This window comes from Trichosurus vulpecula, chromosome 4, assembly GCF_011100635.1.
Source record: "Trichosurus vulpecula isolate mTriVul1 chromosome 4, mTriVul1.pri, whole genome shotgun sequence".
NCBI lineage: Eukaryota > Metazoa > Chordata > Mammalia > Diprotodontia > Phalangeridae > Trichosurus > Trichosurus vulpecula.
In genome coordinates this window covers 19,927,406-19,953,042 of record NC_050576.1, presented here as the reverse complement: position 1 = coordinate 19,953,042, position 25,637 = coordinate 19,927,406, and the positions used below count along the sequence as shown (strand labels likewise).

At 39.1% G+C, this 25,637-nt stretch overlaps 1 protein-coding gene across 1 annotated transcript in view; it reads right to left on the bottom strand.

Moving 5' to 3' along the window:
• LOC118846140 (cytochrome P450 2J2-like) overlaps window positions 1–25,321 on the bottom strand; it is a 42,948-nt gene extending 17,627 nt beyond the window's left edge. Inside the window, exons 1-5 of the mRNA XM_036754381.1 lie at window positions 24,941–25,321; window positions 21,877–22,039; window positions 14,037–14,186; window positions 11,803–11,963; window positions 7,758–7,934 (exon numbers count right to left, since the gene is read on the bottom strand). Of these exons, the coding sequence (XP_036610276.1) occupies window positions 7,758–7,934; window positions 11,803–11,963; window positions 14,037–14,186; window positions 21,877–22,039; window positions 24,941–25,156 (867 nt within the window). The 5' untranslated portion in view covers window positions 25,157–25,321. The remainder of the gene's footprint in view (window positions 1–7,757; window positions 7,935–11,802; window positions 11,964–14,036; window positions 14,187–21,876; window positions 22,040–24,940) is intronic.
• Between the last annotated feature and the right edge of the window lie 316 nt (window positions 25,322–25,637).

Sequence of the window (25,637 nt, the reverse complement as noted above, 5' to 3'; positions counted from 1 at the left end):
TTGAATTGCTTGACTTCATAGGGAGGGTGGGTGGGAAGGGAAGAGGGGAGAGAATTTGGAACTCAAAGTTTTAAAAACAGATGCTCAAACACAAAAAAAAAAAGTTTTTGAACGCAACTAGAAAATAAGATACACAGGCAATGGGGTGCAGAAATTTATCTTGCCCTACAAGAAAGGAACGGAAAAGGGGATGGGAGGGGAGTGGGGTGACAGAAGGGAGGGCTGAATGGGGAACAGAGCAACCAGAATATACGTCATCTTGGAGTGGGGGGGAGGATAGAAATGGGGAGAAAATTTGTAATTCAAACTCTTGTGAAAATCAATGCTGAAAATTAAATATGTTAAATAAATAAATTTAAAAAATAAAAAAAATAAAAAAAATAAAAAAATATGCAAAAAAGATAAAATTGTTCTGAAGTGTTAAGACCAAAAGGGGAAAGTAGAAATGGAAAAAGAAATCTATTGATCACTCCTTGAAAAAGATTCTACTCGGGAAAACCTATAGGGATGTCATAGTCAAATTCTGAAACTCCCAGCTCAGGGAGAAAATATTATGAGCAATAAGAGAGAACAATGTAATATGTTGGAGCCACAATTAGAATCACATGAGACCTAGCAGTGGTGACACTAAAAGACCACAGGTCTTGGAACACTATCTAAGAGCCAAAGTGAGATTGTGGCCTAAAATATCATACCTGGGAAAGTTAAGCATAATCCTAAGTGGAAAAACAAATGGATATTCAATGAATTGCCAGACTTTCAGGATTTTGTTACAAAACAATTGGAACTCAATAGAAAATTTGACATACCAAAATTCAAGAGTAACATAAGGTAGACATCAATGACTAATTACACGAGAAGGGATTCAATGACAGACTGTTTACTTTTTATATTAGGAAATGTAAAATATGTATCTAAGATTATTATTAGTAATTGGGGAGTTCAAAAGAAAGATTGGGGTAGACCTAAGTATGATGTGATTTTAAAAAGTAACCAATTAAGAAAGGGTAAAAAAACAACTATTTTATACACATGAGGTGCAAGAGGAAGAAGTGACACAGACAAATTAGAGGGTGAAGGAGGGCTGGTAGTTCTGCAGCCCTACTCTCTTCGGGAATGGTTAAAGAGGGAACAATACGTATACATCTAGAGGAGTATAAAAATCCTCTAAAATTAGAAAGAAATACAAATGCTAAGAGGACATGGAGGGGGGAGAGGATAAGGGAGGGATCTTCAAAGGGAACCCTACACAGGTCAGATCTGGGTTAAAGCGAAAACAATATATGGATTTAGAAGGGAATAAAATTCTTCTAAATTTATAAAAATAAGAGGGTGAGGAAATATGATGGGTGGTACAGAAGGATGTTTAGATTAATGGGAAAGGGAAGATAAGGAAGAGATACTGGGGGGTAGGTCAAGTAATAGGAGGGCAAGGTAGTGGGTCAAAGCAATGTAGAGTTGTTAAGAGGGATAGGAAATAAGAGATATGTACAAACATAAAATAAAGATCTGGAATAGAATTTAACAGGAAAAAACACAGGTGTAGTAAAAGTGATCTCAGACAAAGTTAAAGCTAAAGTAGATTTAATCAAAAGAGGAAAACAGGAAAATTTATGTTAGCCATATTAATTAGTAAATGACTAGACAGTATAAGCTTTTAATATTGCTGTGGTTTATGAAATGATGATCTGGTGGACTTAGAAAAATATGGAAAGACTTGGACTTATGAAGGAAGATGTTATTCATTTTCAGAAAGAGGACAAACAAGAATAGTATGACCTTACATAGATGCATATGAATGTATATGTCTACATATGAATATGATTAGAGATATCTAAGTACATGAGTATGTATGTAATTGTATGTATGTATGTATATATGCATGTATATGTGTGTGTATAGATATGAATATATCTACACTTAATTGTAGCCTTTGTGGGGGAGTGAGGGAGGAAAAAGAGGAAAAAAAGAACAAAGTAAAAAATCCACAGCAGAGAACAAAATAAAACTTAAAAAGAAGCAAAGAAAAGATGGACAACTCTGAACACATGCCTAGTATTTATTATATAGGCTTTCTTGAAATGGAAATTTGTTGCTGTATATTTTGAGTCCTCTTACACACTGTGGTGCATATGGTAATGTTTTTTTTTCTTTTCTTATTTTGTATTTAAGTTTATAATGTTTCTTTTTTTACTTATTGTGTATTTAAGTTTAAAATAAATTAACCAAAATGTTAAAAATTGGGGAAAAATAAAATATATTAAAAATAAAAGTTAAATGCAAAAAAAGAACTGCCATAAATATTTTCATACATGTCCATCCTTTTCCTTTTTTCTGCTCCCCTTGAGATATGGACCCATATATCCATGGGATATGGACAGTGATATTGCTGTATTAACCTTTAGTCAAATTCAAAATTGCTCCCCAGAATGGCTGGATCAGTTTACAACTCCACCAACAGTACATTAGTATCCCATCCACCCCTCCCATTCTCTCCAGCATTTCTCATTGGCCTTTTCTTTCATACTAGCTATTCTGATAGGTGGTACCTCAGAGTTGTTTTAATTTTCATTTTTGTAATCAATAGTGATTTAGAACATTTTTATGGTTATAGATAGCTTTGATTACTTCATCTGAAGACTTCTTATTCAAATCCTTTGACCATTTAATTGGAAAATTACTTGCATTATCTATTTTTCTCAGTTCACTGTATATCTAAGTAATGGGGCCTTTATCAGAGAAACTGGCTGTCAAAATTGCTTCCAAGTTTTTTGTTTTCCTTCTAATCTTGGTTGCATTGGTTTTGTTTGTGCAAACCTTTTTTAATTTACTAGAACCAAAATCATCCATTTTACATTTCACAATGCTCCCTATTTCTTGTTTCATCATAAATTCTTCCCTTCTCTATAGATCTGGCAGGTAAATTATTCCTTGCTCTTCTGATTTGCTTGTGTCATCACCCTTTAAGTCTAAAGTACTCATTTTGACTGTTTCTTGGTATATGGTGTAAACTGTTGGTCTATACCTAATTTCAATTTTCCAGTTTTCTCAGCAGTCTTTGTCAAATAGTGAGTTCTTATCCCAGAAGCTGGTGTCTTTGGGTTTACCAAACACTAGGCTACTGTGGCCATTTACTACTGGGTCTTCTGTACCTAATCAACTCCACTGATCCAAGGCTCTGTCTTTCAGCCAGGATCAGACTGCTTTCATAATTGATGCTTTATAATATATCTTGAGATCTGGTACAACCAGGCCACCTTCCTTTGCATTTTTTTTTCATTAATCCCTTTGATATAATTGACCTTTTCCAGACGAATTTAGTTGTTGCTTTTTCTAGCTTTATAAAATGATTTTTTAGTAGTTTGATTGGTATGGCACTGAATAAGTAAATTAATTCAGGCAAAACTGTCATTTTTATTATATTGATTTGGCTCACACATGAGCAATTTATATTTTTCCAAATGGTTAGATCTGATTTTATTTGTGTAAAAAGCATTTTGTAGTATTTGTTCATGGATTTCCAGGGTTTGTTTTTGTAAGTAGACTCCCAAGTAATTTTCATTGTCTACAGTTTTTTTAAATGAGATTTTCCTTTCTATATTTCGCTGTTGGTCTTTGTAGGTTATATACGTATATACGCATGTATGTGTATATGTGTATGTGTATTATATATATATATAAATATGCACACACATGTATAATATTGATGATCCATGTGGGTTTAATATGTATCCTTAACTTTGTTAAAGTTGCTAAGTATTTCAAGTAGTTTTTTTTAGTTTATTCTCCAGAATTCTTTACATATATGATTATATCATCCGCAGTGTGAAAATTTGTTTCCTTATAGCCTATTTTAATTCCTTATTGCTAAAGCTAACATTTCTAGTACAACACTGAATTAAGAATGGTGACAATGAGCATCCTTGTTTCAGCCATGATCATGTTGGGAAGGCTTTTAGCTTATTCCCATTATAGATAATGCTTGTTGATGGTTTTGGATAAAAATATTATTTATCTTTTTAAAGAAAGCTCCATTTATTCCTATGCATTTTAGTTTTTGGAAGAGGAATGGGTGTCAGATTTTGTCAAAAGCTTTTTTCTGCATCTACTGAGGTAATCATATTATTTCTGTTTTTATTTTATTGATATGGTCAATTACGCTGACAGTTTCTCTAGCATTGAACTAGTCATACCTTCCTGGTATAGATACCACCTGGTCCTAGTGTATGAACTTTGTGATATATTGCTGTAATGTCCTTCCTAGTATTTTATCTAAAGTTTTTGCATCAATATTCATTAGAGAAATTGGCTTATAGTTTTCTTTCTCTTTTTTGGCTCTTCCTGGTTTAAGTACCAGCATCATATTTGTGTCACAGAAAGAATTTGGTAGGAGTCCTTCTTTGCCTATTTCCCCAAATAGTTTATACGGTATTGGAATTAATTATTCTTTAATTTTTCTTTAGCAGAATTTACTCGTGAATTCATCTGGACCTGGGGATTTTTTCTTAGGGAGTTCATTGATTTTTCTATTGCTTTTTCTAAAATGGGGTTATTTCAGAACTTTATTTCATCTTCCTTTGATCTAGGCATTTTATACTTTTGTAAACATTTATCCATTTCAGTGAGATTGTCAGATTTATTGCCATGCAATTGGGTAAAATGGCTCATAATTATTTCTTTAATTTCCTTGTCTTTGGTGGTGAATTCACCCTTTATTTTTTGATTCTTATAATTTGGTTTTCTTCTTTTCTTAATCAAATCAACCAATGTTTTGTCTATTTCTTTTTTCTTTTTCCTAAAACCAGATTAGTCTTACTCTTACTTTCAATTTTATTAATTTCTCCTTTGATTCTCACTGTGGTGTCATTTGGGGATTTTGAATTTATTTTTTAATCTCTTTTGGTTTCAATTTCTTCATTTTTGAAATGGAGATGATACATGTGCTGGCTATCTTCTGGCATTGCTTTGAATGGAAAAACATTTCGCCAGCCTCGAAGCATCAAATGCATTTAGGCAGTAGCTTTATTGTCATTTCTTAGCAGCAGTATATTTCTAGGTAGGAATAGCTATTTTGCCCCATCGATTCACTCTTTTTTCCAGAAGGATGAATGCTTTATTTGCATGCTACATCTTCATATAGGGTTCACAGGAGATAAGGAATTAGTGCTGTGAAAGCAGCCAAAGGAAAGGAGGCAAGCTTCTTATACTTGTCATTAAAGGTCAAGGGTCACATTTTCTTCTTGGATGCTGGGGTCCAGGCCACAGTTGTGCTGAAAGGAGCAGAAGAGGACAGAGACCCTGGACACCACTTCCCAGGCAGCTTACATTAAGGGCCCAGTGAATAAAGCGACCCGGATTGCAGCTGTGTATGGAGAGGTATTGGGGAGCCTTGCCTCTCACCTTTGGGTCAGTTCCATCATCTTTGAACCTAACAATCCCTACTCTTTGTCCTTTTAAGAAGAGGAGAAATTCTGCAGGTCAGGGCCATCCATTCAGACCAGGCATCTACAATGCCATATGGGACGTGGGGGACAACATACATAAGAGCAAACAGGACACAAGATGAAGCAGGAATCAAATGCAAGGCATGGATATAGAGTGAGGGCTGCCAAGGGAGTGCCCAAGTTCTCTTCTCTGGGCTATCTTCATGAAGGGGAGAGATCCAGAAGGTCACTGTCTTTCCAACCTTTTCTGCTTGGAGAATGGCACAAATCTGATAGTGGCAACCAAGGCTGCAGGTGAGTCCAAGTCTCTGCTCTCACTTTTTTTGGTCATTGCCTCATAGCGATCATGGTGTAGGGTCCAAGATGATGAACTGTCTCTGTTCTCACCTGCAAGTGGGGATAGGGGTGTTCTGGGCTTTGGATCAGGCATCCAGAAAGGGTAAATCAGGGAAGAAGGCCCTGGTCAAAGTCTCTAGTATCAGGATTCCTTCAAGGTCAGCCAAGCACGTCACCCTAGGCTGGGGTCAGTGAAGATGCCTCTGGTTACTTCCATTTCCCTAGTAAAACTGGAGGGTGAGGCACAGTCCAGCATTATTTACTTTGAAGCTGCCATCATAGGGACATCAGGGGACAGTTCTAGCTAGTCAGCAGCTCTTATCCTATAGGACCCCATACCAATGCCATGCTTATTATCAGCCATCCTGGTAACAGCAGGCATCTGGAAAGGGTTAGAGGGAAGAGGGAAGAAGGCCCTGGTAGAAGTCTCTAGTCTCAGGATTCTGCTGAGCAGCAGCCATTGTCTTATAGGATCCGGTGCCAATACCAACAGTTCTGAGCTCCAAGTTGAGAAAGTGATGGAACCTGCCTCTGGCCCAAGGTTTGGGGCCTTCTGCACTGGCCCTCTTCTTGACAGCTACTGGACGCATTTCCAGAAATGAGACATTCCAGATGGTGGGGCTGCTATGGCTGCTGCAAGGCCTAAGCCTCAGTCTATCACCATACAGGGATCCTTCTAGGGGGTTCTCTGCTGAGATTCTAGTGGGAAGGGGCAGGAGGGCTGGCTGTTGACTGATGAGTGGGGTTGGGTGTTCTATCAGAGACCTCTAGGCATATGCCACACCCTGGCACCTTTTCTTCTTCCCTTCTCCATTCCCCCTGCTGCTTCTGCAGCCTTGGCTTCCCAACTCCTCTTCCTTGGAGAATAAACAGGAGGAGGAGACCTAGGCTGAGGATGCCTTGCCCCTAAAGGAAGGCCCCACCCCTCTATTCATTCTTTTAATAAAAAGAAAACCATAGTATTGAAATGCTTCACAAGTTGTCAACTACTTTTCCCACAATCCTGTGTGGTAGGTAGTACCAATAATACGGTAAACATTTTTTAAATGAAGATATTGAGACTTAGATCATTTGTTCCAAGGCAAACTTGACTAACGAATTCAGGATGAGGAATCTAGACAGAGATCCAGCACTCTTGAACTGTACAGGACATAATTCCACAGATCCTTGAAGTTGGAAAGGAACTCCAATGGTGTCAAACTAAAAATGAAATGGAGCCACTAACCCTTGTGTAAGGATTCCTGGGGCTACATATTGACTTATGTTATCTATGTTCTAACGTATTATTAATCATTTTGTTAAACATGTTTAAATTATATGTGAATCTGATTCTACAGCACCCAGGAGTGACAGGCGCTGCAATGCTGCCCACATGTTTGATTATTGCACATATTCACAAAGGTGGTTGTATTTTGATTGTATATATAAAATTGATAATTTAACTTATATTTATAGTCTCGTAAATATACACACGATAGTCTGGACATGACAAGGGTATGATAGAATATCTTAATGTTATAGATGAAAAAAGTGAGGTGCAGAAAGATGAATTCATAGCGATGTAATACCAAGGCCAAGACTTCATCTCAGTCAGAGTAGGTTCTAATGAAAAGGACATTGGACTTGGAGACAGAAAGAGCAGGGTTCAAATCCAGTCTCATATTCCTAATAGCTGTGTAACTGGAACAAATCGATTAACCTCTCTATGCCTCAATTTCCACCTTGTATAATCAGGGTGTTGATATTTGTGAGCCCTGTGGTTCCTTCCAGTTCTAAATAAAAATAGTCAGCTTTCCATTAGCAAGCTCCATTACTTTTACTCTTTAACTCCCAGGATGGTCACCGAGTGAAGATAGTTATATATCAAGGGAGATGTAAAATTTGGAACATTTTAACACACTTATACCCCCAACTCTGCACTTTTTTGGAGGGGGGACGGATAAACGCAATGCCTACTTTCTGTACTATCTGCATTACCTTGGACATCTCCTTCAGGTAAGCATCAATGAAGTCCCGGGTGTCGTCTGGATTTAGATCTTCTTTATGTTGTTTGATCACATGTTTTACAAAAGACTCCAGCTTCTTCCATTTTCTAAAGGATCTGAGGTGAGCTCCTGGCAGGAATTTCATTATCCCAGGAAAAACATTGAAGAGCTAAATGATATAAAAGGGATGAGGGGAGGAAGGATGAGTGTTCGTTCCTCTTAAGTTGCCCTATGTCTTCATCTTCCTCACCCTAAGTCACATCAGAGTTCTTGACCTGTTCTTGTGTCATGGAATTTACCCTAATTCTGTGTCTAAACACTCCTGAAATCCACCCTCCCTATACCCACTGTCTAACCTTCCATACAGTTGCTCTCCTAATACTTAGGCTGGCATCCAGCCATCTTTGTCTTATACACCAGCCCCTTAGCCATATTCTGATGCAGTAAATAACTCTTTCAAGATGTCAGCAATGTAGGCAGCCTCACAACCTGCAAAGAAGGAGTGGAGAGATTCTTTCTAGGGAAATTGATATCACTTGGGCCCTTAAAGAAGCCCCTGTTAGCCCCATAGAATTCTTTTCTCTTGAAATTCCATTTTGTTCATCTCAGGGAAATGAGACCTAATGTTATTCATCATTCATTTTCCCTCATTTTCTTCCATAGCCAGACTCCTGAGGAGCTAAATGAAGTTATGAAATCAGGTGGAGCCAGGCTTAGGAAGACCCAAGTTAGAATTCTGCCTCAGACAAGTGTGGGATAACTCAGTAATTTCTCTCAACCTCAATTTCCTTATCTGTAAAATGAGGATAATAATAGCAAATATCTCAAAGGTTCATTGTAGGGATCTAAAGAAATCAATCAACAAGCATTTAAGACGTATTTTCTATGTGACAGGGGCTGTGATAAGTGCTAGCTATACAAAGAAAGGAGTAAAAAATGCCAGTCCCTGTCCTTAAGTATCTCACATTGTAATGGGAGAGATGCTAGTACATGCAAGATATAAGCAGAGTGTCTGAAAGGTAATCTCAGGGGGGAAGGTGCCAGAAGCTGGAGGGACTGAAAAAGACATCCTGCGGTAGAAGGGGAAATGTGAGCTGATTCTTAAAAGTTAGGCAAGGAGGGAGGGCATTCCTGGCATAAGGCACAGGCAGTGCAAAGGCACTGAGGTGAGAGCTAATAAATGTAAAGCTGTTTAAAAATCTTTTTTTAATTTTTTTTAATTTTTTTTCGCATTGAATTAATTTATACACTAGTCAAGTTGTGGAGAAGAATTATGACCAATGGAATGAATCCTGAGAAAGAAGAGACAGAACCAAAAAAAAAACAAAAAACAAAAACAAAAGAGAAGAAAAAAGGCGAGCATGTAGTGTGCCTCAATATGCATTCAAACTTCACAGTTCTTTCTCTGGATGAAGATAGTATTCTCCATCGTGAGTCCCCTGGAGTTGTCCTTGCACCTTGCGTTGCTGAGAAGAGCAAAGTCTGTCAGGGTTGGTCCTCATGGAATCCATATATTTGTGGTTGTGTACAATGTTCTCCTGGCTCTGCTCCGCTCACTCAGCATTATGTCATGGAGGTTTTTCCAGGTTGTTACAAAGTCCGTATCAACCCCATTTCTTATGGCACAATAGTATTCCATTCCCTTCATATACCATAGTTTGTTCAGCCATTCCCCAATTGATGGGCATCCCTTTGATTTCCAATTCTTGGCTACCACAAAGAGAGCCGCTATAAATATCTTTGTACATATGGGTCCCTTTCCCTCTTGTGTGATTTCTTTGGGATACAACCCTAGAAATCGTATTGCTGGGTCAAAGGGTATGAACATTCCTATGGCTCTTTGGATGTGGTTACAAATTACTCTCCAAAATGGCTGGATCATCTCACAACTCCACCAGCAATGTAACAATGTTCCAATTTCCCCACATCCTCTTCAGCATTTATCATCCTCCTGCTTTGTTATTTTAGCCAATCTGACAGGAGAGATGTGGTATCTAAGAGTTGTTTTTATTTGCATTTCTCTAATCAGTAGTGATCCAGAGCATTTTTTTCATATGCCCATAGATAGCTTTAATTTCTTCCTCTGAAAACTGCCTATTCATATCCTTTGACCATTTCTCAATTGGGGAATGACTTGTATTCCTATACATTTGGCTCAGTTCCCTGTATATTTTAGAAATGAGGCCTTTATCAGAGATACTAGTTGTAAAGATTTTCTCCCAATTTTCTGTTTCCCTCCTAATTTTTGTTGCATTGGCTTTTTTTTGTACAAAAATATTTCAATTTAACATAATCAAAATTATCCATTTTGCATTTTGTAATGCTCTCTATCTCTTGTTGGGTCATGAATTCTTTTCTTTTCCATAAATCTGATAAGTAAACTATTCCTTGCTCTCCCAAATTACTTATAGTATCAGCTTTTACTCCTAGATCATGAACCCATTTTGACTTTATTCTGGTATATGGTGTAAGATATTGGTCTATGCCCAGTTTCTGCCCTACCATTTCCAATTTTCCCAACAGTTTTTGTGAAATAGTGAATTATTACCCCAGAAGCTGGCCTCTTTGGGTTTATCAAAGAGTAGATTGCTATAGTTCTTTACTTCTCCATCTTGTATTCCTATCCTATTCCCCTGATCCACACCCCTGTATCTTAGCCAGTACCAGGCAGTTTTGATGACTGCTGCTGTGTAGCACAGTTTAATATCTGGTATGGCTAGGCCACCTTCTCTAGCATTTTTTTCATTAATACACTAGATATTCTAGACCTCTTGTTTTTCCAGATGAATTTTGTTATAATTTTGTCCAGCTCAGTAAAATAATTTTTTGGTAGTTAGATTGGTATGGCACTGAATAGATAGATTAATTTAGGTAAAATTGTCATTTTTATTATATTAGCTCGGCCTAACCATGAGCAACTGATATTTTTCCATTTATTTAGATCTGATTTTATTCGCGTGAAAAGTGTTTCATAGTTATGTTCATATAGGCCCTGGGTTTGTCTTGGCAAACAGACTCCCAAATATTTTATAGTGCCATCAGTAACTTTGAATGGAATTTCTCTTTCTATCTCTTGCTGTTGGGCTTTGTCAGTAATGTATAGGAATGCTGAGGATTTATGTGGGTTTATTTTATATCCTGCCACTCTGCTAAAGTTGTTTATTATTTCAAGTACTTTTTTACTTGATTCACTAGGATTCTCTAAATAAATCATTACATCATCTGCAAAAACTGATAATTTAGTTTCTTCTTTTCCTATTCTAATCCCTTCAATTTCTTTTTCTTCTCTTATTGCTACAGCTAATGTTTCTAGTACCAAATTGAATAATAGGGGTGATAATGGACATCCTTGTTTCACCCCTGATCTTGCAATCTTAAATGTAAGCCCTTGAATCCATGTCTCTCTCATTGTGTCTCTTCTCATTCTGTTTTTCTAGCTGTCTGTCTGTAGGATAAAATTCCTTGTTTCCCTCAAACTCTATTCATGAGATAGCTTCTCCATGAAGGCTTTCTGGTCCTTCTGGCTTCTAATGTGGCCAATAACAAAATTTTTCTCGAAGTATTTAGCTATTTGCATATACACTCACTTGAGGGAATGTCTTCTCCTCCCATAAAACATAAACCACCTGAGGTCAGGGACTGTCATTCTTGTCATTGTATCCTTATCTCCTAGCAGAGTACTTGGCACACAGTAGGTGCTTATTAAGTGTTTGTAAATTGATAATTTTCATAAAGATCTTAGAACAAATTTTCAAACTGTGTAGAAATTTGTTTCCCATTATTTGGAGATTACAGCATTCTGGAAAGTACTGGGGCCCCCAAGCATGTTCTTCCATGTCATTGTTTATAAAAATCTTGTGTTTTTCTTCTCCCCTTTAGAGTCCCTTTCACTGCTGAGAGGAACTCACTCACAAGGTGACTCAGCTCCTGCCAATCTCTCACAGCCATGCTTCTTTTCATGTTTCTTTTCCCGTGGAGGAAGTACAGAGTCAAATAGAGGTTGAGCCTACCCTGCCCAGGAAGAGATGGTCTGTTACCTGACACTCCCATCTGGCTTGAAGCACCATGATATCATCCAAAGTCTTCAGCATCTCCCGAAACTGAGAATCATGGTAGTCAAAGCGATGTCCAAAAGTAATGGAGCAGATGATGTTAGAAACAGCATTGTTGATCTGAAAGTGGGGGTCAAAGGGCTGTCCTATTGACCAGAAGAGAAAGGAAATGGGCTACTTTTCATTTCACTCATGTTCTGTTAAGGAACCCAGCAGAACCTTCTACCTTTTTCTCCTAAACATTTTTCCTCATCTCCCCCCCGCCAATAACTGCCAGCATACATCTATTTTATTATTCTTGTCCATGACCAGCTACTGCTTAGATAGATGAGAGATAAAAGAAAAGAACAAACTTACTTTTTAATGTTTAGTCAAGACTACAGGTTACTGATGGCTTTGGGCAATTCTTTTATCTGGTTTTGCCTCCATGTATTCATAAATAAAATGAAGAGGCTGGAGTAGTTGACCTCTGAAGGCCCTTCTGGTCTCTATCTATGACTTTACATGTGATATATCATGTGGATAGATTCACAGAGATGTACTCATCTATGTAATGGGCCTGGGCACACACATGCATAAAGATGTATGTGTGCATATACCAATACCCATGACTACATACACCTGTGGTCTACTTGCATACATGTCAGCATTAGAGCTGAAATGATGACTGGAGATATTGGGATGAAAAATAAAGTTATGAGAAGGTGAATAAGGAAAGGAGGAAGTATAAGGTAAGTATGTAAAGTATTGAACCTGGAGCCAGGAAGACCCAGACTACCTCAGACATTTACTAGTTGGTGACCTTAGTTCTAGTGCCTTCCCACTATCGATTATTTCCAGTTTCTATTGTTTAGATTGTGTTTGTACATAGCTGTTGGTGTGTTGTCTCCCTTGCCTAGACTAGGATCTCCCTGAGAACAGAGACCCAACTTTTCTTTTCCTTATATCCCCAGGATTTATCACAATGCCTGGAATATTGATATATATATATATATATATATATATATATATATATATATATATACACACACACAAACATATACATATATATATATATGTATATATATATGTATATATACACACATATACATATATATATATGTATAATATGTAATATATACTGACCTATTTAGTAACCTTAGCCAAGTCATTTACCTGCTCCACTACTAAATTTTCTCATGTGCAGAATGGGAGGGAAGGTTGGATTGATGGCTCCATTTTCATTCTCACCCTAAATCTATGATAATGAGACAAAGCAACAGAAGAGGCAAAAGGAAAGTGGTGGAGGATGGGAAAAGAAAGAGAAGGAAAAAGTAGAAACATAGCAAGTGGTGTAAGAGTAGAAGAATGATTGTCTCCAATAACAGAATTGTGGAAACAAAGATAACTTGGAAAGTCTTGAGAACTTTGGATCAATGAAATACCAACCACAATTCTAGAGGACCAATGATGACACCTGCTACCCACCTCCTGACAGATAGGGAATGGACTTAGGTTACACAATGAGATATATGTTTCTGGGCATGGCCAATGTAAGAATTTGTTTGGTTTGACTATGTATATTTGTTACTGGGGTTTTAGTTTTTCCAGTGAGAGGAAGAAAAAGAAGGAATGAAAATAAATGATTAATTGAAAAAAATAAAATTTTATAATATGAAGATAGGAATATGTATCCATGTGACTGTGAGTGTTTGTGCTAAGGAGTAGAAAGTGGAGAACAATTCAAAAGAGAGAAGGAGAAAGAGAAGAATGAGAGGGAAGACACAGAGCAAAGGAACTAGGTGATTCAGGAACTAGAAAGGCAGGAAGATGATTAGGAAGGAGAAAGAGTTAGAGAAGGGCAGCAGGAAAGAAAAGAGGCAGGGGTATGTATACATGTATGTGTGTGGGAGTTCCTGGAGTGACCAGCCAAGGCATTTGAAGAACTGACATATGTAGGGTGTGTGTGATGATGGCAGAAAATAATGATAATGGCATTCAAGGGAATGAACCAGCAAGGGTTCCGTTCTCGGTTTATTGCCTCATTTATACCTGGACGATGATATTGTGTCTTTAAGAGCTTCCCACAGACTGGAAGGTGGAGTATTGTGCCTGTCTCTAGGCCAGGAATGACTTCCCTTTCCCTGCTCCCCCCACCCACATTTATAGATTCTTATGAGCATTTGGACAAAAAGACAATCAGAAGCAATTGAAAATATCCCTGCCTGACCAGTGCTCACCTTTTTCTTCCTCAATAGCCTCAGTGAGATACCTGGCCTCCTCCTTGATTCGATCTTCCAGGGTCTTCTTTCCCAAACCGAAGTTCCTTAGTGTCATTAGAGCAAATCTTCTTTGCTGTCTCCACCCTTGGCCATTAGACATTACTAAACCTAAATAATAATGATAATAATTTGTATCACTATTTCAGAAGACCTGTAATTTTACTGTTGTGTTTACTCTTCTTCCAGCCAAGGAATTCAATTGACCAAGCACTTAAAAAACAGTTACTACATGCCAAACACTGTACTGGGTATATATATAGTAAGGGCTAGACAGTTTCTGCTTCCAAGGAACTCACACACAAATTGGGGAAATAAGACTTAAAGTTTGACTGTAGGGCATGTGGAAGTACCTGGAAGTCCTAAACACAAAGGGAGATGTCAAGGCTCAGAGGTCTGCAGGATCTATAAGTAGTGTCTAAGTCTATAAGGCTATAAGCAGGCCATGCACCTTGGGGAACATGAGCTTCTGCTTTCCTTAGTCAGTGATGACTGGCTGCTGGATGGGTTTCTGCTTTAGAGAAGACAGCGATGGATGGGAAGGAACCCAAGTCCTGATCTGGATGGTCAGATCCTCTTTGAGTGGCCTACGTCATCTCATGTGGCCCTTGTTGACTTCATCAGTGTCATGGTCCAGGCAGTGCTGTGATGCCCTTAGACCTTGGGTGCTGGATATGCCGCAAGAAGGCTCGTATCCTCCCTTTGCTCTTTGTCATTGGGAACTAGTAAGGCTTCTCCATCTTGCTGACAGTGCACTTTTTAACATTCAAACTCATTTCTCCCTACCCAAGAATGGGGAGGGGGATAGAAGAAGGACCTTCAGCTTTGGTAACCTCATGTGTAAAATAAAGGTGGGAGTGATATTGGGTGGCCTCTATGTTTCCTTGAGTTCTCAATTTCTCATTCTATGACTGGGCTGGGGGTGCGGCATTTAGGAAACAGTGCCTAAGCTAGTTTGGCTAAAGTGTTGGGGAAATGACCATTACATGACATAGATAAAGATGGAAAAATTGGCTGAAGGCCCATTGATGATGTGGTGTAGAATCACAGACCCTCAGAATGTCCAAACTGGAAGGATCTAGTCTGATATAATCTAACTCCAATTGGTCCCTTACTATGCCTGGCCAATACTTCTACTGTGGCCTTAATGAATGTCTACCGAAATCTTCACAGTAACTTTTCCAAGCCTTTGTCTTCTCTCCTCCACTACCAAGCCAAACATAGGTGAGATGTCTAAGCCTCCTTCTTCTAGAAGATGTTCTCCCATGGGATTCAGTTCCATGCCTTCATTCCTTAAGTCATAGCAGCATCAATTCTCCTCCTCTCCTCTCCATAATAGAAAAGGTATCTCTAATCTATGCTAACTTCTTCATCTTTGTAAATTATTTGGAATGATAGATAAAGAAGGGATTCTACCAAACTCCTTTTATGAAACAAATATGATATTGATATATAAACCAGTAAGAGTAAAAACACAAAAAAGAAAATTGTAGACCAATTTCATTAATGAATATGGATGCAAAATTCCTCAATATAATTCTAGAGATTCGATCAATATATAACAAAGAGTATATACTATGATCAAGTGGGACTTACAACAAGAATGCAGGGATAGTTTAATTTAAGGAAAACTATTAACATACTTGATTACATCAATAATAAAACAGAAAAAATTACAATTTTATCAATAGATGAAGAAAATGTTCTTGATAAAATACAATAGTCATTTCTTTTAAAAATAAATGAATGTATTGGTATAAATGCACCTTCTCTTAGGTTGATTCAAGGCATTTATCTAAACCCATCAGCAAGCATTGTTTGTAATGGGGATAAACTAGAAGACTTCCCAGTAAGATCAGGTGTAAAAGGACACTCACTGTCAACAACATTATTCAGTATTCCATTGGAAATCCTAGCAATAGCAGTAAGAGAAGAAGAAGAAATTGAAGGAATCGGAATAGGGAATGAGGTAATAAAAATATCTCTTTTTGCAGATGATATGATGATATACATGGAAAATCTCAGCATCAACTCAAAAGTTAGATGAAACAATAATTTTAGTGAAATAGCACAATTTAAAGTAAACTCTCATCAATTTTCAGCCTACTTATATGTCACAAAATTTTTCAAAAAGGGATAGTAAAAAGTACCCTATCTAAAATGACTCTAGTCCAGGCCAGGTCCCACTTGGTCATTGTTTGGGCCCTGACTGGCTCAGAGTGAATGTAAATAGAAATTGTTTGTGTTTTGGCTAGAAACCCTGAGGTTCTTCCCTCCCAGACTGATTTTTTCTTTTTATTTGACTAGGTAAAGAAGTCATTCCTGCCTCATTTCTTACCTAGCCTTAATTACTGAATGGGAATTGCCTCAGTCAAAGTGAGATCCATTAAAGATGTTAGCATAAAAAGGCCAATGTCCCCACTGCATCCATGGACATCTCCCATACTGCTGTATATCCAGCCACTGGACCCTTATGGCTCTGGAGCATAAAGTGAGGTTGGTGACTTTGCACTGCACTGTGTCACTTCAATTCACTTGTATATCATAGCATCACCTCCCTGATGTCAATATTGTTTTAACAATGACTTTGAGTGAATAAGTTATTTTGTATATTATAAATATCTAAATTAACTCTAAAGGCCATATGAAGAAAGACACTATCTGCATCCAGAGAAAGAAACGATAAATAGAAATATGTATAGCCTAATTTTACATTTATATATACCTGTAGGGAGGGATGGGGAGTGTAGGAAAAGGAAGAACATGGAAGATATTATTTATCAGACTTATGGATAGGTGAACAATTCATAAATATACAAGACATAAAGAGGAAAGTTAGACGAAAAGAATAATTTTGAGTAAAACCAACATAGTGGGGGGTGGAGCCAAGATGGCGGCTGGAAAGCAGGGACTTGCATGAGCTCCCTGCCAAGTCCCTCCAAAAACCTATAAAAAATGGCTCTAAACAAATTCTAGAATGGCAGAACCCACAAAATTGGAGAGGTAAGCAGGGCTCCAGACAAGGAGAGCCTGGATGGTCACTGGGTGAGGTCTACCATGCACGGAGCTGGGAGCAGAGGGGAGGAGGGGAGCAGAGCCCAGCGTGGGCACTGGCAAGACCTACTAGACCAGGAGCTGGGTGGAACAGGCCCTAGGGCCATGAATCAGTGAGCTGTGACAGTTACCAGACTTCTCAACCCACAAACACCAAAGACACCAGAGAAGGTTAGTAGGAAAAGCTCTGGAGACAGAGTGTTAGGAGTTTGCAGTTCAGCCACTGCCCTGGGGGCATAGGAGGTGGTGCAGCTAAAGAATTACAGCTGCAGTTGCTTCAGGCCCCAGGCCCACCTGGTGGGAGAAATTAAGTGGTGGATCAGAGAAGGAGTGCAGAACCTGCTGAAGATCTGAGTCCAGCAGGGATTGGTGGTTTCTGGCGAAGGAGAAGTGCTGGGTTGGCAGAGCTGGCTGTAATAGCTCTGAAAACAACAGCACATCCCCTCAAGCTTGGAACAAAGTACTCTTTACTCTACAAGCAGTCATACCCCGATGAAAAACTCAAGGGTCAAGTAATTTGCCTGGGAATATGGTCAAGCAGTGAAAACTAACTCAGATTCAGTCTCAGAATTTGGAATCTTTCTTTGGTGACAAAGAAAACCAAAACATAAAGCCAGAAGAAGTCAACAAAGTCAAAGAGCCTATACTGAAAACTTCCAAGAAAAACATGAGCTGGTCTCAGGCCATGGAAGAGCTCAAAAAGGATTTAGAAAAGCAAGTTAGAGAAGTAGAGGAAAAATTGGGAAGAGAAATGAGAATGATGTGAGAAAACCATGAAAAACAAGTCAATGACTTGCTAAAGGAGACCCAAAAAATACTGAAAAAAATACTGAGGAAAACAACACATTAAAAAATAGACTAACTCAAGGGGGCAGAGCCAAGATGGTGGCTGGAAAGCAGGGAATAGCGTGAGCTCCCCGCCGAGGCCCTCCAAAAACCTATAAAAATGGCTCTGAACCAATTCTAGAACTGCAGAACCCACAAAACAGCACAGGGAAGCAGGGCTCCAGCCCAGGACAGCCTGGATGGTCTCTGGGTGAGGTCTATCCCACACGGAGATGGGAGCTGGGAGCTGGGAGATGGGAGCTGGGAGCTGGGAGCAGAGCAGAGCCCAGCATGAGCGGCTCGGACCAACAAGAGCAGAAACCTGGCGGAGCGGGCCCTAGGGCCCTGAATCAGTGAGCTGCAGCAGTTACCAGACTTCTCAACCCACAAACACCAAAGACAACAGAGAAGGTTAGTGGGAAAAGCTGCGGGAGTGGAAGGAGTTTGCGGTTCGGCCACCGCCCCGGGGGCAGCGGAGGTGGGGCAGCTACAGCTGCTGTTGCTTCTGGCCTCAGGTCCCCCTGGTGGGAGGAATTAAGTGGCAGATCAGAGCAGGAGTGCACAGCCTGCTGAAGATCTAAGCCCAGTCCAGGTTGGGGGTTCTTGGAGAAGGAGGAGTGCTGGTGTGCAGAGCTGGCAGAACCCCCCCCCCCCACCCCAAACGTGGAACATAGAACTCTTTAGTCTTCAAGCAGTCATACCCCGCTGAAAAACTCAAGGGTCAAGTTAGTTGGTTGAGAATATGGCCAGGCAGCGAAAACACACCCAAATTCAGTCTCGGAATTTGAATTCTTTCTTTCGTGTCAAAGAAGACCAAAACATACAGACTAAAGAAGTCAACAAAGTGCAAGAGCCTACACCAAAAGCCTCCAAGAAAAACATGAACTGGTCCCAGGCCATGGAAGAGCTTAAAAAGGATTTGGGAAAGCAAGTTAGAGAAATAGAGGAAAAATTGGGAAGAGAAATGAGAAGGATGTGAGAAAACCATGAAAAACAAGTCAATGACTTGCTAAAGGAGACCCAAAAAATACTAAAAAATACACTGAAGAAAACAACAACTTAAAAATTAGACTAACTCAAATGGCAAAAGTGCTCCAAAAAGCCAATGAGGAGAAGAATGCCATGAAAGGCAGAATCAGCCAAATGGAAAAGGAGGTCCAACGGACCACTGAAGAAAATGCTACCTTAAAAATTAGATTGGAGCAAGTGGAAGCTAGTGACTTGATGAGAAATCAAGAAATTATAAAACAGAACCAAAGGAATGAAAAAATGGAAGACAATGTGAAATATCTCATTGGAAAAGCCACTGACCTAGAAAATAGATCCAGGAGAGATAATTTAAAAATTATTGGACTACCTGAAAGCCATGATCAAAAAAAGAGAGCCTAGATATCATCTTTCAAAAAATTATCAAGGAGAACTGCCCTGATATTCTAGAGCCACAGGGCAAAATAAAAATTGAAAGAATCCACTGCTCACCTCCTCAAATAGATACCAAAAAGAAATCTCCTAGGAATATTGTTGCCAAATTCCAGAGCTCCTAGATCAAGGAGGAAATACTGCAAGCAGCCAGAAAGAAACAATTTGAGTATTGTGGAAACATAATCAGAATAACCCTACATCTAGCAGCTTCTACCTTAAGACATCGATGGGCTTGGAATACGATATTCTGGAGGTCAGTGGAGCTAGGATTAAAACCAAGAATCACCTACCCAGCAAAACTGAGTATCATGCTCAAAGGCAAAATGTGGATTTTCAATAAAATAGAAGACTTTCAAGCTTTCTCAGTGAAAAGGCCAGAGCTAATTAGAAAATTTGACTTTGAAACACAGGAATCAAGAGAAGCATGAAAAGGTAATCAAGAAAAAGAACAAGAAAAAGAAATCGCAAGGGACTTACTAAAGTTGAACTGTTTTGTTTACATTCCTACATGGAAAGATGATGTGTATGATTCATGAGACCTTTCTCAGTATCAGGGCAGCTGAAGGGAATGTGCATATATGTGTGTGTGTGTGTGTTTGTATGTATATGTATGTGTATGTATGTATATATATATGTGTATGTATATGTATGTTTATATGTATGTGTATATATGTGTGTGTGTGTGTGTGTGTATATATATATATATATATATATATATATATATATATATATATATATATATATATAGACAGAGGACACAGGGTGAGTTGAATATGAAGGGATGACATCTAAAAAAATAAAATAAAATTAAGGGACAAGAGAGGAATATATCGAATATATTGAGAGAGGTAGAAAGGGAGACATAGAATGGGGTAAACTATGTCACATAAAAGTGGCAAGAAAAAGCAGGTCTTTAGGAAGGGAAGAGAGGCAGGTGAGGGGGAATGAGTGTATCTTTCTCTCATCAGATTTGACCTGAGGAGGGAATACCACACACGCTCAATTAGGTATCTTATCGCACAGGAAAGAAGGAGGAAGAAGATGAAAAAGGGGGGATGATAGAAGGGAGGGAAGATGGGGGAGGAGGTAATCAAAAATGAACACTTTCGAAAAGGGACAGGGTCAAGGGAGAAAATTCAGTAAAGGGGGATATATTGGGAAGGAGCAAAATATAGTTAGTCTTTCACAACATGAGTATTGAGGAAGGGTTTCACATAATCATACGCATATCGCCTATGTTGAATTGCTTGACTTCTTAGGGAGGGTGGGTGGGAAGGGAAGAGGGGAGAGCATTTGGAACTGAAAGTTTTAAAAACAGATGTTCATAAACAAAAAAAAAGTTTTTGCATGCGACTAGGAAATAAGATGCACAGGCAATGAGGTGTAGAAATTTGTCTTGCCCTACAAGAAAGGAAGGGAAAAGGGGATGGGAGGGGAGTGGGGTGGTTGAAGGGAGGGCTGACTGGGAAACGGGGCAACCAGAATATATGCCATCTTGGAGTGGGGGAATGGCAGAAATGGGGAGAAAATTCATAATTAGAACTCTTGTGAAAATCAATGCTGAAAACTAAATATATTAAATAAATAAAAAGATAAAATGAAAAAAAAGTTGACCTTCCCCCCCCCCCCCCAAAAGAAAGTAGCCAGGAGCAAAAGGAAAGCAGAAAAATGGGAAAAAATTATAGATATTTTTTCAGATAAAGGTCTCAAATCTAAAATATAGAAAAATCTTTGTAAAACCTAAAAGAATGAGTCATTCCCCAATTGATAAATGGGTCAAAGCATGTGACCAGCCAATTTTCCAGTGAAAAATTAAAACAAGTTATAGACATCAAAAAAAATACTCTAAATCATTGATTGAGAAATTAAGATTAAAACAACCTTCAGATATCATTTTACACCTACTAGATTGGCTAAAATGATTGAAGGAGATGCCAACCCGTATTGGGGGGAATGCACAAAAATTGAGACACTCATCATTAGTGCAATTTCGCACTGATCCAACAATTTAGGGGAGCAATCTGGAATTATACTCAAAAAGTTGCTACAGTACCCATGCACTTTCATCCAGCAATACCACTACTAGGTCTGTTTCCAAAGATGTTTAGGGAAAAGGGAAAAGAACCTATATGTTGTAAAATGTTTAAAGCAACTCTCTTTGTGGTGGCAAAGAACTGGAAATTACAGTGAACTGAGTTAATTGGCTGAAAAAGTTGTAGTATATGGTTGTGATGGAATACTACTATGCTATAAGAAATGATAAGCTCAATGATATTAGAAAAACATGGAAAGATTTCTATGAAATAATGAATAAAGAAATGAGCAGAACCAAGAGAAGGTTGTATACAGGAAAAGCAATATTTTTCTATCATACTTCTTCTAGTCACAAGACCTCTATAATGGGTTGAAATTCTTCAGGAGTGATGAAGTACTGGAGTCAAAGATATCTTTCAAATAATCCCAGAGATGAAAAATATTTATCATAATTTAAAGAACTCACCAAATGTTTTAAAGACATGGGAGTGGATGGGAAAATCTGGACGATCAATAAACACCTGGTCTTGGTTGACTAGGACCTCCTTGATCAGTGGCAATCCAGATACCATCACAAAGGTAAAATTCCCAACACGTGTGCAGAAAATATTTCCATATTGCCTGGCAAGCTGAAAAAGAATTAGTTTGAGTTGCAAATTTCCATTGCCTTTGAAGCTATTTTTTGTCTCTAGTGTCATCACGTGATATTCTAGGAATGTGAAACATCAAATCTAATGGAGTCCACTCAATTTAGTCTAATCCAATTTTACCAAATTCAGTTCAGCTCACCTCCAACAAACACTGAATCACTCAACTATATCCCAATCCTTGCTGTAGGAAATGAGCAGACAACCACAAACTCCAAACAGTACCTTCTCTTGAGGAAGTGACATTTGAAGGAAATGATCTGTGCAAATATATGTAAATACAGAATACAAACAAAGGAAATTCTAAGTGATTCGAGGGGACACCAGCACCTGGGAGGGATATGGAAGGCTTCTTAAAAAAGATGGCCCCCTGAAGCTAAGCTTTGATGGAAACTGAGAATTCCAAATGCTTCAGGGGAAGAGGCAGTATATTCCAGGCTCTGAAGTGGCTGCTAGGTTCAAGTCAGCACGTTGGACTAGGAATATATGACAAAGAAGAACTCCGAAGTTAATATAGGGGAAAGACTTAGAGCTCAACACTTGAACCTTTAGTAAATTCATTGGAGTGGATAGAATGTAAACTCCCAGATGGCAGGGCCAGTTTAATTTTTGTTTTCTTAATCTCCAGCACCTACCATAGTACTTGGCACATAGCAGGCACTTATGAAATTCTCATCTATTGACTGATTGGGCCTTTCCCCCATGATACCCATCAAAGCCCTTTCAAAACTTAGAAGATGGTCTTTGAGAGGGATTAGAGGAGAAATCAATCAATGCTGCTGCCAACATGGCCATGAGCTTCTCTGAACTTAACAATCTTTGTCCTCAGGTCACAGATACACTCACAATCTGTCACCACAGTCTTGTCTGAAGCCATGACAGCTTGGTAAGGACTGAGAATTCTGGCCTGCTTCAAGGACCTCAGAAAGGGAAGGACCTCAGGTTAATAGTATATGATGACTATTTTTAGGAGCCAAGGATATTTAGACTTCAAAAGGAAAAAAAGTGAGGTGAGAGGTGGCATGTGATAAGCACTTATGATTTGAAATCTAGTAAGGTCTGGGTTCAGATCTTGCCTTTGACCCTTACATGGAACCAGTCACTGAACATTTTCCAAGATTTAGTTTCCACATATGTAGTAGCTATCTCAAAGGGATATGCTGAAATTCGAATGGGATAATGCATTCCAAGTTCTCTTCAAACTTGCAAGGGCTATCTCAATCTCACCTGCGAGGCAGCATGGAATAGTGCATAGAGACCCAGCATCAGTATCATAAAGAGCTGGGTTTAAGTCCCACCCGTGACCCAGTTATATGAATATTGGTAAGGGACTTAACCTTTTTATGTCCCAGGTAATCAGTCTCCAGTGGGTTGCTTCTGGATCTGTGCTTGGCTCTGGGCTAGCATTTTATCAATGCCTCAAAGAAAGACACAGATAGGATGCTTATCTGATTTGTAGTCAACACTAAGTTGGGAGGGGTAGCTGGGTGATGGAGTCAACCCAAAAAGTTTTAACTGCTGGTGTTTGGACTGAATGTAATAAGGTGAAATTGAAAGATGTTAAATGTAAAGTCTCACACTGAGACAAAACAAACAATTTCACACATACTGTTGCTCTGAAAAAGATCTGGGTCTTGACAATTTGTTTTTCTTTTCTTTAAATTTTGATAACTGCATTTCAGTATAATCAGTGTCCTTCATAATCCTATTTTAAGCATTTAAAGTCATGATTCTGAGGATATTTCCATTGGTTTCAGCAGAATGACTGTCAGAGGGGTGTAGGATGCAAAAACAAACAACCAAAAAAACCCAAATGGTGAAACAGTCCTCATATAGGGATTGATTAAATAGTCCCTAATATGAGCCAGCAGTGTAACATGTCAGGCAAAAAAAAAATAATCATTGTCAGCAATGTTAGTGTTTTGTGCCCTTAATTTGAAGGAACATTACTGGGATGTTGGCAGTATAATGGTGACTGATATGTGACTGATAAGGCCAGTGAATATCAGAGACCTGACGCGGCTTGTCCAAAGTCTAAAGATCAGAGTGTGGGGCCATGGGTTATTAACCTTAGGGGTATCTAAGTGTGTGTGTCTTCTCTCTCTTCTTGTTGTCTTCATAGTCCCTTTATTACTCTGGTGGATTCCATGGGTTCCTTTCAGAAGAAAGCTTTTAAATGCATAAAATACAATACATAGGATTATAAAGGAAACCAAGTATATTAAATGCAGTGATCAAAAGATGTCTTTAACTAAAATTCAGTGGCCCAAGTTAAATACCTCTGATTCTAGAGTCTGAGGGGCCTCAGAGGCTGCCTGCGCCATTTCTGCCAGGTCATTATATTAATGAACATTTGTTAAGTTCTTTTTACATGCCAGGTACTGTGCTATGCACTGGGGATTCAAAAAAGCCAAAGACAGTCTCTCAAGGTGATCACCTATCAATTTCCAGATATAATAATAATCATAATGATAATGAGAATAGTAACAAATAGCTCACATTTATATAATGCTTAATGTCTTCCAATCACTGCATGAAGCACTTTACCATCATTATCTCAATACATCAGAATCACAGAAGTTGAGTCAGAAGTGCCCTCAGCACCCCTCCAATCCTGACCACATACAATGTTAACAATGACACACCCCACGATTGATGAGCATATGACTTTCTCCAAGTCCCACAGGTCAGAAGCAAGATGTGAACTCAGGCACTCTAAGCCCCAAACCGGACGTTCTTTCCATTGCAAGAAGCTGCTTCTCAGGTAGGGCCAGAGACAGACGCCCAGGCTTATGGCTGCCCAATCTAGCATATTCCCCAGAGCCCCAGTTCTAATTCCCTCTCACAGCTAGTAGATTCTTGACTTCCCATCTCACTCCTTACCTTTGGGAATATATTTTGGTGGTTTGTAAAGTCCAACTGGAAGAAGTTGCCCACTATGGGCAACCCAGGAGGACCAGGGGGGTAGTTGAGATGCCGCCTCCTCCTTTGTAGATACTGTGCCAGGATCACGAGGAAGGCAGAGAGGAGAAGGAGGGTCTGTAGTGGGGCTTTTTCCCAAAGAGAAATGAGCATGGTTCTCAGAGTGAGTTGTATCATTCCCCAGCTCTGGCACCAAGGTCAGACAAACCAAGCTCCTCTACCTCCTTCTTCTTCCTATTCCTGCAGTAATAGCAGCAGCTATACGGGGCCACCAGGAGCAGTGTTCACATGAGAGACAGAACTCAAGCTGCGTCTGTCCCCTTGAAGCTGCTGCCTGGGGTGGCTTTATAGGCCAGAGAGCTCCAGGGAGTGGCAGCTCTCCTCTGTGCCCCAGACCTCTGCCCTCTGCCTTCTGCCAGGGCTTGTGTCCTGGGATGAACACACTCCACCCTTACAATCTTCCTTCCTGAAAAGAAGACTGGGCTTGTGTGCTGGAAATCAGAGAGACACTTAGGCAGAGCAGACTAGAAAGACTACATCCACAGATAGACCCACACATTGGGGCCCAAATCACAGGGCCAACTGCATCCCCTTGTTTAGGAGAACAGCAGGCTGAGGTTCAGGGAGGGCTGGAAACTGACAAGGTCCCACAGCAATT